Source organism: Cervus canadensis, chromosome 22, assembly GCF_019320065.1.
Source record: "Cervus canadensis isolate Bull #8, Minnesota chromosome 22, ASM1932006v1, whole genome shotgun sequence".
Taxonomy (NCBI): Eukaryota; Metazoa; Chordata; class Mammalia; order Artiodactyla; family Cervidae; genus Cervus; species Cervus canadensis.
Window position 1 is genome coordinate 37,959,606 of NC_057407.1, and position 15,473 is coordinate 37,975,078.

The window sequence follows — 15,473 nt, forward strand, 5'->3', positions numbered from 1 at the left end:
ATTTGGTCTCAGATTCGTTGACTCAGGCCCCAGACAGGGCTGAACTTTCAAAGAAATGTGATTACAGGGTGACCTCACTTAGCCCTGGCAGTTCAAGGCAGGAGGAAAAAACCCTGAGTTCCCTTCTCCCTGCATGAACTTGAAGTTTGGTGCTACCACGTAGAGTTTTGGTGATAGCCCTTGTAATAAGCAGACTGTTTTTTTAACCCTGCCCTACACTTCAGTTTTCATGAGACTTTATATACCACATGCCCTTGTTTGAGAGATGTTACTTTTTCTCTGGTGCCAGCTGATATGAAAATGTGTGTATGTCTGTATATGATGGTTTGATTGGCCACGCAGTCGGATGTATTTAACCCGAATAAGTAGGAAGTTAGTTGTGAGTATCTCTGCCTGAAGGAATTTCAGTACTGCACAGTGGGTGCATTGTAGGTCAAAGATCAAATATGTGATTCCCCTCAAGGACCCAGGAGCCCAATTTTCCGTGACAGTGAAGCTCAGGAGAAGAGCTCAGTCCTTGGTAGGCTGACTTAAGTTAACTCTTTTCAAGTTAGAAACTCAAAAAGCCTTAAGAGGGAAGGTTGGTAAAGAAGACCAAATGCTAACTGAAATAGAAGGCATGTATATATTTTGCTAATGAAATAGAGATTTCCCTTATGAAGCTTGGAATTCTACCTTGTCAACCTAAGGTGTGTTTGCAGAGGTGTGTTTTGAGTTAATTGCAGTTAAAGACAGAGTGGCCAGGTGGAGTGCTGCGTACCCCCATTCCCAGGGGCTGCTCTGGCCCCCTCCTCTCCGCTGGGACAGTGTGTGAACTGACAGGGGGACGGAATGGAAAACCTCCTTCCATGCCAGCCTGATCCCACTGCAGAGGGAGCAGGCTGTGTTGTACTATGCCCTGACCCGGGCACACTGGGTCATACCCTCGTCACAGGTCTTGTTTTACTGAGCAGGTACGGAAATCAGTGCTTCGAGTGCAGGATCTTGCTTGGTCTCCGTAGCAGCATTGCAGGTGGCACCGTCACCATCTCCCAGGTGCCATCTCCCAGGCAGGAACCGAAATAAAGCCCCGGAAGGCTGAGCCGCTTCTCCAGGGTCCCAGGGCTGGGCGGTGCCTGGGCCAGGGTTCACATGCAGGTCCGCCGCCGAGCGGCCACCCTGGAGGTGTCTTGACATGTGCAGTGGCTCCTTCTGTGTTTGCACACGCGCCTCCGTGTCTGTGTGTCGAGAAGCTGGCCACGGTCCGGCTCGCCTGCGAGGGGTTTTCCTGAGGAGGACTGGCTCATCTCCCTCCTCCCCTGAATTAACTGCCTTCAGAGGAGGCAAAGCCCAGAGAAAGGGATAGGAGGAGGAGCAGGAAGGAGGATCCCCTAGAGAACAGCACCAGTGACACGGTGGGGTTAATTCCCTGAGCTGCCGCTGGATCCACCGATCTCGAGGGAAAGGCTCTTACAAAGGGAGTATCTGAAGTAGATGTTGATTTAGATGTGTGATAATCTGATAAACTTCATTGCCCTCAGCTAGGAATGGGGGATGAAATTTCCTTTGGTGACCATATTTGGGGAGAGAGAGTGGTAAGTTAAAGGGGAAGGCTGGTTCACCAGAGCCGCAGTCAGACTTGGGCTCCCACACCCAGGTGACTCATCCGAATGGTTATAACTCCCTGATAATTAAACACTGGAGCGTCTGATCCATCATCCCTTAAGCCTGGTGCTGACTTTTTCTCACAGAGTAGACAGCCTTCTCCCGCTGCCCACCCACCCGCCTCCACCCCCACCAACACACACACTAATCCACTGGACATTTTCCAGCTTGTTCCATCTTTTATTAGTTCACTTGACCTCCTCAGAGACTCACAATACAGGGACATAAAAACAAAGCGATTTTCCAAGTTAAAAGGATCGTGGTGGCAGTCAGAGGGGTACACTTAGAAGATGGTGGGGTTGTGTGGTTTATGCATAAGAGGGGAGAGTGCATTCCCAGAAAATGCTCTGGTGAAAGCCCTTAGAAATTTGCATGCAAAAAAGTCACATAAGGGAAACTTTTTTTTTTTTTGCCTGAAAATAAGCTCCTGGGTCAACTTTCCAAGCAGATAAGTTCTATTAGCAAAGTAAGCACCACTAAACATCTACTATGAGGAAACACACTAAGACGAGTCACACGCAGGAGGAGGTCTGGCTTTAGCATGCGTGCTTATCTGTATTTGATAAGAAAAGACAGGAAGCAAGCGCAGACAGAAAGCAGTGTGTTAGCAGGGGCTAAAGATCAAGACGGGAACTGAGTACCTGTCACTGCCTTCTGCTTAAAAGGAACATCGACTGGAGTCTTGCTCCTTTCCTGACCCAAGACACAGCCTGGTGCTTTAGAACCCACCCATAGGCGCTCCCCAAACAAGCACTGCAGCTTCCTGCCCCCCAGGTGGTCCATGGAATCGGGGAGTGGGGCGGGGCGGGGTGGGGGTGTAACTCAGGACGGAAGTGGAGGCTGAGAGTTGCGTGTGGACCATAGTCAGATCAAAGTCAGGCCCTGCACATCTACATAGGACTTTCCTGATGGCTCAGTCGGTAAAGAAGCTGCCTGCAATGCAGGAGACACGGGTTCGATCCCTGGATCAGGAAGATCTGCTGGAGAAGGGAATGGCAACCCACTCCAGCATTCTTGCCTGGATAATTCCATGGACAGAGGAGCCTGGCAGGGTATAGTCCATGGCGTCACAAAGAGTCAGATGCGACTGAGCGACTTGAGCACATACCCGCACAGCAACTAAACAATAAAAAGGAGCTACAGGGGCAGGGTGGTGACGGCGGCACCGTGAGCAGAGAAGTGAACACAGAAATTCACATGGTCATCACGAGGGGTCTTAGTTCAAGGGAGTCCCTCACAGATAGGACTTAGGGTGCAAACGGAGGGGTGTGCACCTAACGATGCAACCTCCCCTTCTGCCCCCTCTCTGCATCATGTAGATGAGTCTGGCAGGCAGGCCGTGGCTACTGCAAAAGTGGCGTGGAAACCCTCTGCTTCCACGCAGATGTGAAGTAATGGGCTTGGACTTTGACCTAGATTTCCAGAGAGGATGCTGGGAGAAAGGGTAGGCGTGGGGTGAGGGTGGGGTGGGGTGATAAGTCCCCGAGATGGAGGTATTTCAGTGTCAGCCATGCTGTCAGCTCTTCTTTCCCAGGGTATTTTCTGGGAATGCACCCTGCCCTATTATGAGAAACAGCACCGCACCACCTCCTCCTCACTTTGGGAGGCTGCGGCCTTGCTTAAGATGCTGCCCAGGCTCCATAAGCGCTCAGCGGCGGGCGGGTGAGGATACAGCCGGTGCTGGCCTCTGAGCCAGCTCAGAAAGCTCTCTGAAGTTAGCTGACACCGCGGCCGAGTTCAAGCATGTCAGAGTGAGGGAGAAGCGCGCAGGGATTTGGCACTCGCCTGCGGGTGGCTGGAAAGAGTGTGTCAGCATCATGGATGCGCCTCCCGGCCGGCCAGGCACACTCTCACCCCCACCCTCGGCACCGGAGCTTCGGTTCGTGTCCGCGGCAGCTGCACGGAGCAGTTGCTCAGCTTAAGTTTCCACACCCAGGCTCACGCCCCGTCCTGCCCTCCGATGATCTGGAGCGTATGAAGCCACCCTCGCCTGAGCGCGCTTCACAGGCAGTTTCCTTCCCTTCGGAGGCACTCGGGCGCTGGGAGATGGGTCTACAGGGACCTCCCAGCCGTCTGCTCGGAGTTCCCCATGTTCTCACCTCCGCCGAGGAGTGCTCAGCACTGCGTGTCACCGTTAGGGGAGCTAAGCTGTTATCCACTCCAAAGGAGCTCGGCCGCCCAGGCGGGGCCCGGGTCCCCTGAGGGTGCGCCTGGCACGTGGTGGGTCCAGCACCTGTGATCGCGTCTCCCCCTTGGTTCATTAGTCCAGGGGCGAATGCAGCGATTTACATGTTTGTACAGGTTTGTATGTGTGTATAAGATGTTTGTTTACACCCTCATTTCCCCCAACTCAGCAGATGTTCTAAACTCCCAAGAACACATTTTTCTCCGTTCCATTCCTTGGACTCACCTCCTGTGCCTCTGCCCACTGCAGCCCCCACTGGGCCACGCTCCTGACCCCTCAGCCCCAGGCTCCATGTCCACCCGGTGACTCCCCACCCTTCACTCTTTCATCTCTCCTCTGCTCGGAACACGGATAGTGTCTAACAGAGCTGGACACAGCCAAGAGGCGCGTGACCCCCTGGCCTTTACGAAGATGTTCTGAGTTTATTTTTATCACGTACAAGTATTCAGGGTTCTTTAACATGTATCTCTTCTGAAGGAAGTCTAGTAGCACGCGTCTGGGAATATGAGAATGAGGAAAAGATCCTAGCAGTTAGGTACGGCCGTTCATAGTTAAAGATTATGCACGTGGACCAAGCTCGTGGCGTCACCTTTCACAAACCTGCTTTTCTGCAGGGCCCCCATGTTACCACCTAGAAAATGAGGAGGCTGAATCAGAGGGTCTCTTGGACCATCTTTAGCTCCATAATTCCACTCTCAAACAACTCCCGAGGGTCTGTGTCAGGAGTGGACGTGGGTGTCAGGAGGGAGACGGGAGCCCCGCATGGACTTGGCAGTGAGCTTTGGGGTAAGAGTGCAAGGGGGCAAGTTGGTAACATGGGGCGGCTGGAAAGGAGGGAGGAATTTGGAGACTCTATGCTCGGCAGATCCTCTCTCCCTCCCAGAAGTGTTCAGGCTGTGGGCACCTTGCTTCGAAACCCCTGTCAGGTCAGGGTGATGCTGGCGGCCTGCCCTGGGCTCTCACTGAAGCCATACGGTCATCTTCCCATCACCTGATCCTCACAGCTGGCCTTCGGTCCAGAGGAGCCGCCTGGCACATGCTGCCCGACAGCGACACAGCTACAGGTGAAACAGCGGGGCAGGGAGGCACGCGGGTGTGCATAGGGCGTGTGTTCAAAGACAAACACCAAGTATTTTGCCCTGAGACAATAGCAAAGAACTTTGGAAAGCCTCTTAAGTAGGCTAAAAACAAACCAACAACAACAACAAAACCATTGTTGTATAAAAAAGAGACCAAAGTTTAAACTCATGGGATCCAAAAGGGAGTAGAAGAAAAACCAAGAACAACTGGCAAAATGCTGTGCGTGACCACAAGGAACCTTCTGGTGGATTGCATAGCTAACTGGACGGGCCGGGGAGGCTGCCTGAGCAGAATGTCCTGAGCCAGCCGGGGAGGAGGGCGGGCTCGCCTGGAGGTTCTTCCTGAGGAATCTCCAGCCGGCCTGCCCTGCCCTGCCCAGCGCCGCCCCCCCTCACCCCCACCCTGACCTTTCTCCCTTCCTCTGTAATCCTGGGCTCCCTCCACCCGGCAGCCCGGATACCCAGGGCCCAGCGGTGCCTCTCTGACTCCTGGGCGCTGCTGTCTCGAGGCCCCAGTGCAGGCCCAGCATCCCTTCACCTGAGGGTCGACAGTGACAGAAACGGTGGCTCTGCAGCTGGCCTTGCCTAGGGATTTCATCAGAAATGGGTGCGGTCCTCGCTCTGGCGAGGGCCCGGCTCTGTTACACTGTATCATCCAAGAACAACTATTAACCACGTCTGGGAAGGGTGAGTGGTCATTCCAGCCCAGCTGAAGATTATATAACAGGGCCTGTCTGGGTGATGTCGGCTGAGACGAGCGCAGACTGGGCTCATGCCTGAACTCGGGGCCGGCCTGGGCGCCCTTCACGTGGCTCCTGCAGGAAGAGAGAAATCCGTGCGTCTGAACTCTGGGAAAGGAAGAACTCACTCAGGTGGGATGGGAGCGCTCCACCTGGAGTCAGCATCTCGGACGACAGACCACTCTGCGGCCTGGGGCTGCTGACGCTGACCTGCAGTACTTCTGCATCGTACTCTCCAGTTGACAGACACATTCCTGCAGCCGTTTGATTCTCACAATAACCCTGTGAAGTAGCTTTCAAAAAAAAAAAAAGGGAAGCAGAGACCCCGGTTGGTTGGCTGACTCGCCCAGCTCGCTGTGAACGCTCTGGGCCTCTGAGCTTCAGTTCCTGACTCCAGGACACGTCTCTTCTCGTTGACACTCTGACATACAGGGACCTGGATCCCTGAATTAGGGTCTGGCTTCCCTCGTAGCTCAGTTGGTAAAGAACCTGCCTGCAATGCAGGAAACCTGGGTTCAGTTCCTGAGTTGGGAAGATGCCCTGGAGGAGGAAATAGCAACCCACTCCAGTGTTCTTGCCTGGAGGGATAGGGGAGCCTGGTGGGCTGCAGTCCATGGGGTCCCAACAGTTGGACACCACTTAGCGACTAAACCACCACCAACAAATTCCAGGTGTGGGATCCTTTTTTTTTTTTTTAAGAGATTTTACTTTTTTATAGCAGTTTTAGGTTTACAGAACTGCTGAACAAAAAGTCCCGAGTTCTCATGTGCCCCCTTCTCCTTACCTTGCCTGCTAGTTCCCCTCTTAGTAATTTTGTTTACTGTGATGTAGTTACTACAATTGATAAACTAATATACAGTAATTATTAGTTAAAGACGGCAGTTTACACCAGGGTTTGTGCTTCTGTTGTGCTCTGTCTATTCATCCCTACCGCCCCCAACCGCCACTTTTTTTTTTACCTTTGGGATTCATTGTTTGTGTTTTTTTGTGTGTGTCTTTTTAAATGTATAATAGATACTGTAAGTGGCAATTTTGGAGTCATTGAGCATAGCGATCATTATCATTGTTTTTCACCCAAAGTAAGAAATTGTGGTGTGTGTTTGTTTTCTCTGATCTTAGGAAAGAGAACGCTGAAGATTATTTTCTTCCTCTTTAACACACATAATCACCTTAACTTGGGCTTCCTAGGTCGTGCAGTGGTAAAGAATTCACCTGCCAATGCAGGAGACTCAGGTTCTATCCCTTGGTCAGGAAGATCCCCGGGAGAAGGGAATGGCAACCCACTCCAGTATTCTTGCCTGGAGAATCCCATGGACAGAGGAGCTTTGTGGACTACAGTCCACAGGGGTCGCAAAGAATAGGACATAGCTGAGCACACACACAATCACCTTCGCTCACAAGAGAGGCAAACATTTAAAGTTTATTGAGTGTATATATTCCTGCTGTAGAAGAGTTAAGGATTATCTTTGGTCTTCCTCCTCCATCCTCTTCCAGGCATTTTCTGGGGGCTTTGGATACATGAAGCCAAGAGTCTGTTTCCAGGCTGCCCCGCCCCTCTCGGGGTCACTCTCATCATCCCCAGGCACTCTTGGAAATCCAGTTTGTCTTGCTTGGTAAGAGAAGGTGCAGTGCCTATGACATTTGCTTGGAAAGGACCATCTCTGCACGCCTGAATCTTCCCAAGGGGATTCTGAAGGGTAGAGGAGACTCTGTGGCTTACAGGTCTATCTTCCCAGGACCGATCTTCAGTCTTTTATCCTCATGACCCCACCAAAAAAAAAAAAAAAAAACCTCGCAATTCTTTAGTCTGCCTGTGAAAGAATAAGGGGTTTAGCCATAAATGCTGCATTGTTTACATGGTAAACAAAACTCTACCACCAGTGGACTTTCTCTGAGGAGGTAACTGATGATCTCAGCTGTCTTTCTTAGAACTGCCTCTTCAGTTGAACCTGGGAAGAGGGAGAAAAAAAAAACACACTTCTCAGAATGATTAGCATTTGCATCATACAATCCAACTTCCTCTCCTCCTCTCTTTCTCTCTCTCTCTCTGTGTTTCTCTCTCTCTCTCTCTCTCTCTCTCTCACACACCCTCCCTCTTTCCAGTCAAGAACGTTTCAAGAGGTCAGTGCCGCCCCCATGTCTAAAACTTCAGTGTTTGCTTTGCAGGGACTTTTCCAACTTTACCTAGAAAAGAACTAACCAGAACCTTAGCACTTGTGGTCAGCGTGCTTCCGGCTGTGGCTTGGGTCGGTTTGTCTGCTCTGACAGAGGAAGTGCTTGCTGTGACGGGAACCGCGCTGGCTGGATTGGAGGACTGGGGCAGACACTGCCTAAGGACATTGGTATGTGAGGTGCCAGCAGCAAGGAGGGCGAGGGAGGCACGGAGGGGCGCCCAGACCCGGGGCGACAGATGTGGCCGGCCGACAGGCGGTGGAGACACCAGGCCTCAGCCAGCCCCCTCCTGACCACACACACACACACACACACACCCCCGCCAGGATGAGTTCATGCATAAACAACATGTCTTCGCTGGAGATGACTTTCTCAAAAATTCAGGGGAAGCTGGGACACTGAGACATGTTTTTGACCTGGAATTGACATGAAGGTGGGAGTTTTGCAAACGTTCAGAGACCTTCAGAGTCTGGCTGGCTGGAGAGGCAGGGGTGCGCACTTCATAGGAGTCACTGAGCGCTCTAACCAGCTCAGCATTTGCTGTGAAAGTCTGAGCTAGATTGAAAGTCACTTCTCTCTCTGCTCCTCTGCTAAGGCTGGGATAGTCTTAGGATTTTTCCTGTAGAGATTCAGATCTCTGTGTGGCCAAGTCGTGCTGGTGAGGAGCCTTCACATTGCATTGGAATTTACCCTACCACACAGGATGTAAAACCCAGTAGAAATGGAGAGCACAGTTTGACCAGGATAGCTAACTTAAACTACTAGATACTTGTTGGTAATTTGAGATTTGACTTAACAGCCAGTATGATTATGTAAGTAAAATACTGGCTACACTGAGGATCTCAAATTTTTGGTACATACCCATGTCAGGGCAGAAAAGCTAATGACACCCAGTGGCCAGAGCACTCAGGTTCCCTTGTTTGGGGTTTTAGTGGCGCCCCCAACCCTGCTTCTTACTGTTAGATGTAAATGTTAGAAGAGTGCTATAAGGGAGAAGCTTGAAGGTGGTCACCAGGAAGTGTCTAAAACAGGAAATCCTGTCCCTCCGTTTGCACTGAAGACTCTCATGAGATAGAGAATGAAGACTCATCACTAGGATCCAGGCACAGGGTCCAAAGTGACCTGAAGAAAGGATGACATTTCTGTAAAATCATGGGGTTTTACCTTTAAATCTGATTCAATTTCATGTTCTGCTCCAGGGCATATTTTGAGGCTAATGTATTTTCAATCGTTTACCATTGACTAAGATGGAGATTCTAATCAGATGTGTTGTTTTTGTCTGTGGCTTTATGTAGCCCTTGGACAGGGTCTTCATCCCCGGGAGTACAGGGAGCCCATGTACAGAAGCACAGAGAAAGCGAAAGCAAACAATGTCAGAGTGCATCTCTTGACCTTGAGGGGAGGAGCACAGATGCCAGTAGCAGCCGCCTGAGGGCCAGTGGAGCCCGTTCACCGTTGCAGCAGACACTCACTGGGCACCGAGCACTTGGAGCTGAGACTGCAGTGGGCTCCACGGAAGGGCAGAGCCATGCCCTGCGGCCCCATTCCTGGCACTCCTGCCCCTTGGGAATAGAGGGGCCTTGCCGTCTTACCTCTAGACCCTCGGCACTCAGCCCTGTGCCAGGCACAGAGATCATCAGTGGTCTTTTCAGTAATCGGTTGTTGGACGGGGTCTGTGTATTTTGCATTTGTCAGAGGCCTTTCTGAAACCATTGCTTAGGAGTCACAGGATCACATCACACACCCCACAGAAGAAGGTAGGAATCCACTGTGAACAAAGTCTCTTTCACATCTATAGTTGTTTGGTCACTTGCTCTTTAGAATAAGAAACTGTTCTTTAAGGTACGGGCAGACTTTGCTTCGATTTTCTGTATTCTTCTGAAGGCCTGTTTAATGTGGATTTTGTTTGGAAAGCTGTTTTCTATTTTGGTGGAGGATTCGCTAAGCCAATGCACATATGAAAGACCTGAGAGTCAGGTTTGAGGTGAATCCTCTGGCCGTTTTCAACAGTTGCAGGTTCCTCTGTGCGTCAGGCAGTGGTGACTGTGCTCAGCTTCGCCCCAGCGCCTCACCAGGCGGGGGCTCCAGGTCACTTTCTGCCCTTCCTCACTCCTGCAGTCCCTGCTCCCTCCCTGCCTTCCAGTCCAGCTGTCCAGCCAGCATCGCACGCGGGCCCACCACAGTCCATCTGCTCTCTTCCCCGGCTCGGACCACTCTGGTTTCCGCCTGCTCAGTAGCCCTCACGCTGACCCCTCGTGTGGCCGAGTGCAAACCTTCCCCGAGACCCAGGCCTTCCAGGAAGAGGACACCAGCCACTCACAGCCCCCGCAGTCACGTCCGACGTTGACCTGACTCTCACTCCCTTGACACAGCCTAGCTGCTTTCTTCACTTCTGCTTTTTAACAGAAACATCCACTTTCCTTAACTAAACTGCAGGCACTCTGATGGGTGGAACCCTGGTTCATACTTAGGTTTCAAAGCCATGACCACCTTCACGAGGTCCAGCAGGCAGGGACCAAGTGCAGAGGCCTCGCTGCTGGGTCGCCAACACCAAGTATGTAAAGACTTCTGAAGCAGTTGTATTTCTTAAAATGTTTTCTTCCGAGAGTGCTTATGCTTTTGAGTTGAATCCAAAGAACTAGCAAATATTCCTTCCAGATATACTCAGCAGTAGCAGCTCACAGTGTATAAACACCAGGTCATTCTCAGGGTCTCCTATGAAATACAGGGATTTCCTTCTTCCCCGCCCTCTACCAGTCACCCTCTCTTCTGGGGCTGGGTTCTGCGCTGCCATCTTGGAACACCCTCCCGACAGGATGTCTGTGGTATCCCCATGGATGGTGTGTCTGACGGCTTCAGGGGGACTCCGGGGCTTTCCTCTTCCCCTTGCTTCCTCGGGAGTCAGCGTGCAGACGTGTAGCCATCCCCGTGGACGTCCCGCCTCGGGCGTGGTTGGCCTCCTGCAGCTGTGCTCATGGTCGCCAGCCTGGCCCACCCATCTCTCCTGCTGTCCCGGGGCTTGAGCGGCCTGTGAGCATCAGTGACCCCCAGACACCCGTCCCCTCCACATGCCCTCTCCTGATCAGCCAGGCCATTCCCCCAGGAGAGGGACAGAGTGGGAAGGCGTGATGATGACTCGGGGCTCTGAGTGTCGTCAGTGACGGCTGACCGTATGCGTTTCAGCATCGCTACTGCGCTTAAACATTTCCAGAGGTCTGCTCTCCTCTTCTTCGCTGTAGACACACAGCAGAGAACCGACTGCAGCCATGGCAACGGTCCAGCGTTCTAGGCTGGTCATCCTCAAAACGGAATGTATTTGTCAAATGCTCTTTTGCCTACGGCTCTGTCTGTGGAGGGAAGCTGACAAGAACGCGTGGAGGCTCCTGTCGGGGCACGTGTGAAGGGAGTGTTGATCACAGCGTGCGGCACGGGCAGGGAGACAGTGTCACATTCCTCCCCCACAGGCATTCTAAACACCTGAGATTCCCCGTGTAAGCATTAGTTACCAGGCCACCCAGCAAACAGTGGGTTTACCATTCCTTGCGTCCACAGGTGTTTATCAAGGGTCTGCTGTGTTTTAGTCCCAGTACTGAGGTGGTTCCTGGGCTCAGGATGCGGGCAGGCTGGAGATTCCCCACATGTCTTACACAAACGCTTTAAAGTAGATGGGACAGCTTGTGCCGGTGTGGTGCCTTCTTTGTGATACTGCCGACTAGTTCTTGTTTGGTTTCTGTATTGCTAGATCACCTTAGGTCAAGACGCGGTTGTCTTGCTTTTTAATATTTAGACATGTCTTGTGGGATCTTGTTCTTGATTTTGAGTGTGTTGATGCCTTGTGTTGTGTATGACAGGTTGGCAAACTCCGGCCTGTGGGACAAAGTGGGCCTTCCGCCAGCATTTGTGAAGTTTTTTTTGGGAAACAGCTACCCCATTCATTTGTGCACTGTCTATGGCTGTTTGGGGGCTACATGGTAGATTCATTGTGACAGAGTCCGTATGGTCCAGAAAGCCAAAGATCCTATCAGAAAATACTACCCAGGAAGATTCTGCTGACGTCTGGTGTACACAAAGCACCAATAGCAAATTCTGCATGTGTGTTGGGCGGGTGGGGGTGGGGTGGTCATGCCGTGTGTTAGAACGTTTATTAGAATTTATTCCAATGAGATCGGAATGGCCCAGATGAAACGTGATAGCGCGTGCATGTGGGAGGAGCAGGTTTTCCTCCTCCTGCCTCGGCTGATGAAGTTTCTCTGTGGTTCACTCCCACCTTTCCGTACAGCTCATCTATAAAGTGTACTTTTTAGGAGAAATGGGAGAAAAGCAGATGTGGGCAGAAAGAAGTGAGGTGGGAGGAAGAGTCTTGTCCATTCGGTTAACCAGCAGTGAGAAATGGTGTTTATACGCATGCTGCTGCTAAATCGCTTCAGTTGTGTCCGACTCTGTGCGACTCCATAGATGGTAGCCCACCAGGCTCCCCCATCCCTGGGATTCTCTAGGCAAGAACACTGGAGTGGGTTGCCATTTCTTTCTCCATTACAGGTATGAGCAACAGGTATTAAAAGAAAGGGTGGACCTCTGACCTATTTGCAATAATGTCTTTGTCACATTAAAATAACAAATATAAATCTTTTCCTTGATGTGTAAATGCACAACCGATATCCTTGAAGTACTTGTTATGAATTCTAAGTTGCTCATATAGTTGAGTTGAACACATGTTCATCATCACAAATTTCATGTAACCCCTAACAGTATCCTTTTGCTTTCTTCAGAGTATATATGTGATTTAGTCCTAAAAGTCCAGTTCTCTTCAGATACAGGGGCATTAAAAGGGATATCTGTTTCTCTTTCAAGTGTGCAATTTGATTGCAGTCACTAACCGTTGAATCTACCTGGCCTACCCTTCGGGTAATATTGACGAAGGAACGAAAATATCACTTAGACTAAGGGACCAATTTTGTGCTGGTAAATGTTTGGGAAAAGAGAGGGAACTGATTTGTCGTGTTTGCCACTTTGAATACTAACACCATGGCCGTTTCAAGTGACCAGTGTGATGTTACTGAAAGCAGAGTTGTAAAGAGTTATGCGATAGGACCCTATTACAGTGTTTCCATCATACAGACATGATAGAGGTGAATAACCTCAAGAGCATGGATAGAAATAAAATGTGGGAAATGAAAAAAAAAAAAAGAAAGGGTGGAGGTGGTGAGGGGAGGAGACTGAATGGGTCTTTCTTACACCAACCAACAGCACAGGCCAGCCATTTCAGGCGAGGAGGAGCAGGAAGCAAGAGTGAAGGGTGGTGTTCGTAAGTTCACAAAGAGGGCAACTGAACCCACTCTCCGTTTGCAGCCTCCTGACAGTTGTCTACCAAGAACACACCCATACACGTAGCTGGTAAATCCCACAACACTCGGGATCTTAAAATCCACTTACTTCTAGAGTGTTTCTTTGCAAATGATTTTGGAGTTTCAGTTGGGGAAGATGTAAAGGATCCCTGAGGGTGGCTGGTGGTTATGGTCACACAGGAGAGTGAATGCTCTTAATGCCACTGAACTGTACACCTTGAAGTGACTAAAATGGTAAGTTGTATTGTGTGTATGGGACCACAGTTTTAAGACTCAGATCTCATTAGCTCTAATTTGCAGAGATCACAGATGGAAAGGCAGTGTTAGTGTTCAGAGTTGAGAACCTTTGTTTGGAAACCCACTTTGACCCATGTGTCATTTTACAGTGATTTCTTCTAGGAATTAAGAGAGTTTCCTTATACTCAATTACAAAGACATTTACTGAATGGTTTCGTTTTTTCAAATACACAGTGCAGTACGTTAGTTCTGTAGCAGGCAGAGAGAGCCTGATGAACGATGCTGCCAAGTCTGGATGGCATGGTAGAAGTGACGCCCTCTTTTTTCCATCTGGGTTCTAGGAAAGAAACCTAGACTGGTTCCCGAGGATGAGAGCCATGTCCCTGGTCAGCAGCGATTCAGAAGGAGAACAGAATGAGCTGAGGAACCTGCAGGAGAAACTGGAGTCCACCATGAAGCTTGTCACCAACCTCTCTGGACAACTGTCAGAATTAAAGGATCAGGTAAAGAAAAGAACCCTACCTGCCTACACACATACACACACCACTACAATACACACCAAATTTGGTGAGGGAGGAAAATAAAAAAAAGGAAAACAGTAGTGCTCATGTTACAATGCTGAAGTTTATCATCTGGACAAAAAAGGAAATGGGTGATAACCCCATTCAGTCCATCAGTTTCCTCTCCGTTCCCCCCTCACTGCCCCTTTGACAGGATAAGCCTAGGACACCACTTTCGGTGCTGCTCAGGACGAGGTTTTAATGTGAAAAACAAAACCAGAAAATGAGAAAATGCAAACTACTTCAGTGAAGCGCTGTCCAGAAAAACACACTGTGTAAAACTGCCCTGTCTTCTTCACTGACAGATGATGACAAGCTGTTTCTGGCTTTTCTTTCCAGCCCTCAGAACTATCAGCTTCTTTCCCCAGGTACTTAGATTCAGCATCCAGGGGATAAACCCTAGTCCAGGAAGAGCCCCCTCCTCACTGACTGGCTGCCATCGTCCAGGCAGTGAGGCAGGTGCTGGGGGTGGGACAGTAAGCACTCCAAACGCACCCCTTCCGTCACCGAGCTTAGCCGTCCACACACGTGCTGCTGCATCCTGCTCCCTGTCCCTAAGATAAACGCCTTGCCCCTGTAATTAAGCCAGGGGAAGAAGGCAGCATCCTTTTTATCCCCTCCTAGCCCCCTTAAAACAAGCACTCACAGTCACCAGGTGATGACCTCCGTGCTGGGCCAACCTGCACTCAGCCACATTGATTGGGATCCACCGTGCTTAAAGCTGTTTCATCAGTTCCATATACGAGATTATACATTTTACAGAGCAGTAGTTACCAGGCCAGGCTGGCCCGGAGGTAAGTGGTGAGGTAGACCCACAGCTGCTAGATTACTCTGGGGAACATAATAACTAGTGAAGACTCCGCCTAGAGTCAACTCTTCTTGGAGGTGGTTTCCATGGCACTTTAAGCAGTCCTACTTTGCATTGTTTCTTTGCCAACTAAATTATTCCAAACTGAACCCCAAGATAGTATCTGGCCTCAAATTAGTTTCTTTCACTTGTATTAAGATGCAAATAAAAAGACTAATGAGAGGAGAAAGCCTTATTTATGAAGGGTGTCTCTGGTGCTGAGCTGGGTAGCCCCCTAAAGTGACTAATAACCTGCATAAGTAAAACGTACAGAGATATAACTAGTTTCCTTTGCTTATTGTTTTATTGAGTCTTTAACCCTTTTGTGAAACAACAATGGTCCCCAGGACTACACTGATGTCCATCTCCTGAGGCTGCTTGTGTTACCCCCGCTCCCCCAGAGGGAGGCAAGCTCTTTAACACATGGAGCGATGCTTGAGCTCCCTTCCTCTCCCTTAGAGCTGTGGCTATAAGAATCACCATTAAATCAGGTACTTTAAATTAGATGCCAAAAACTCGTAAGAGAAATTGATCTAATACAGACCTAAATAAAGGAAGCAGTTAGCTCTCTATACAGTGCATCTGTAAGCACGTCTGAAGCTATTATTGGGTAGTCTGTGGTAGTAAATGCCATGCAAGTAGGCCCAGCCTGTCCTCTCAACAC

General features: G+C 50.2%; 1 protein-coding gene and 1 long non-coding RNA gene across 10 annotated transcripts in view; one reads left to right on the forward strand and one right to left on the reverse strand.

Annotated features, from left to right (window-relative positions):
* The window catches only part of ITPR1 (inositol 1,4,5-trisphosphate receptor type 1), a 346,469-nt gene that overhangs the window by 322,045 nt on the left and 8,951 nt on the right, over positions 1-15,473 (forward strand). For all 7 annotated transcript variants that reach the window (XM_043442077.1, XM_043442078.1, XM_043442079.1 and 4 more), the window contains one exon: positions 13,744-13,905. In XM_043442077.1, coding sequence (XP_043298012.1) covers positions 13,744-13,905 — 162 coding nt within the window. The remainder of the gene's footprint in view (positions 1-13,743; positions 13,906-15,473) is intronic.
* The window catches only part of LOC122424346, a 46,538-nt gene continuing 38,477 nt past the window's right edge, over positions 7,413-15,473 (reverse strand). For all 3 annotated transcript variants that reach the window (XR_006264385.1, XR_006264386.1, XR_006264387.1), the window contains exon 4: positions 7,413-7,597. This is a non-coding gene — a long non-coding RNA (uncharacterized LOC122424346). The remainder of the gene's footprint in view (positions 7,598-15,473) is intronic.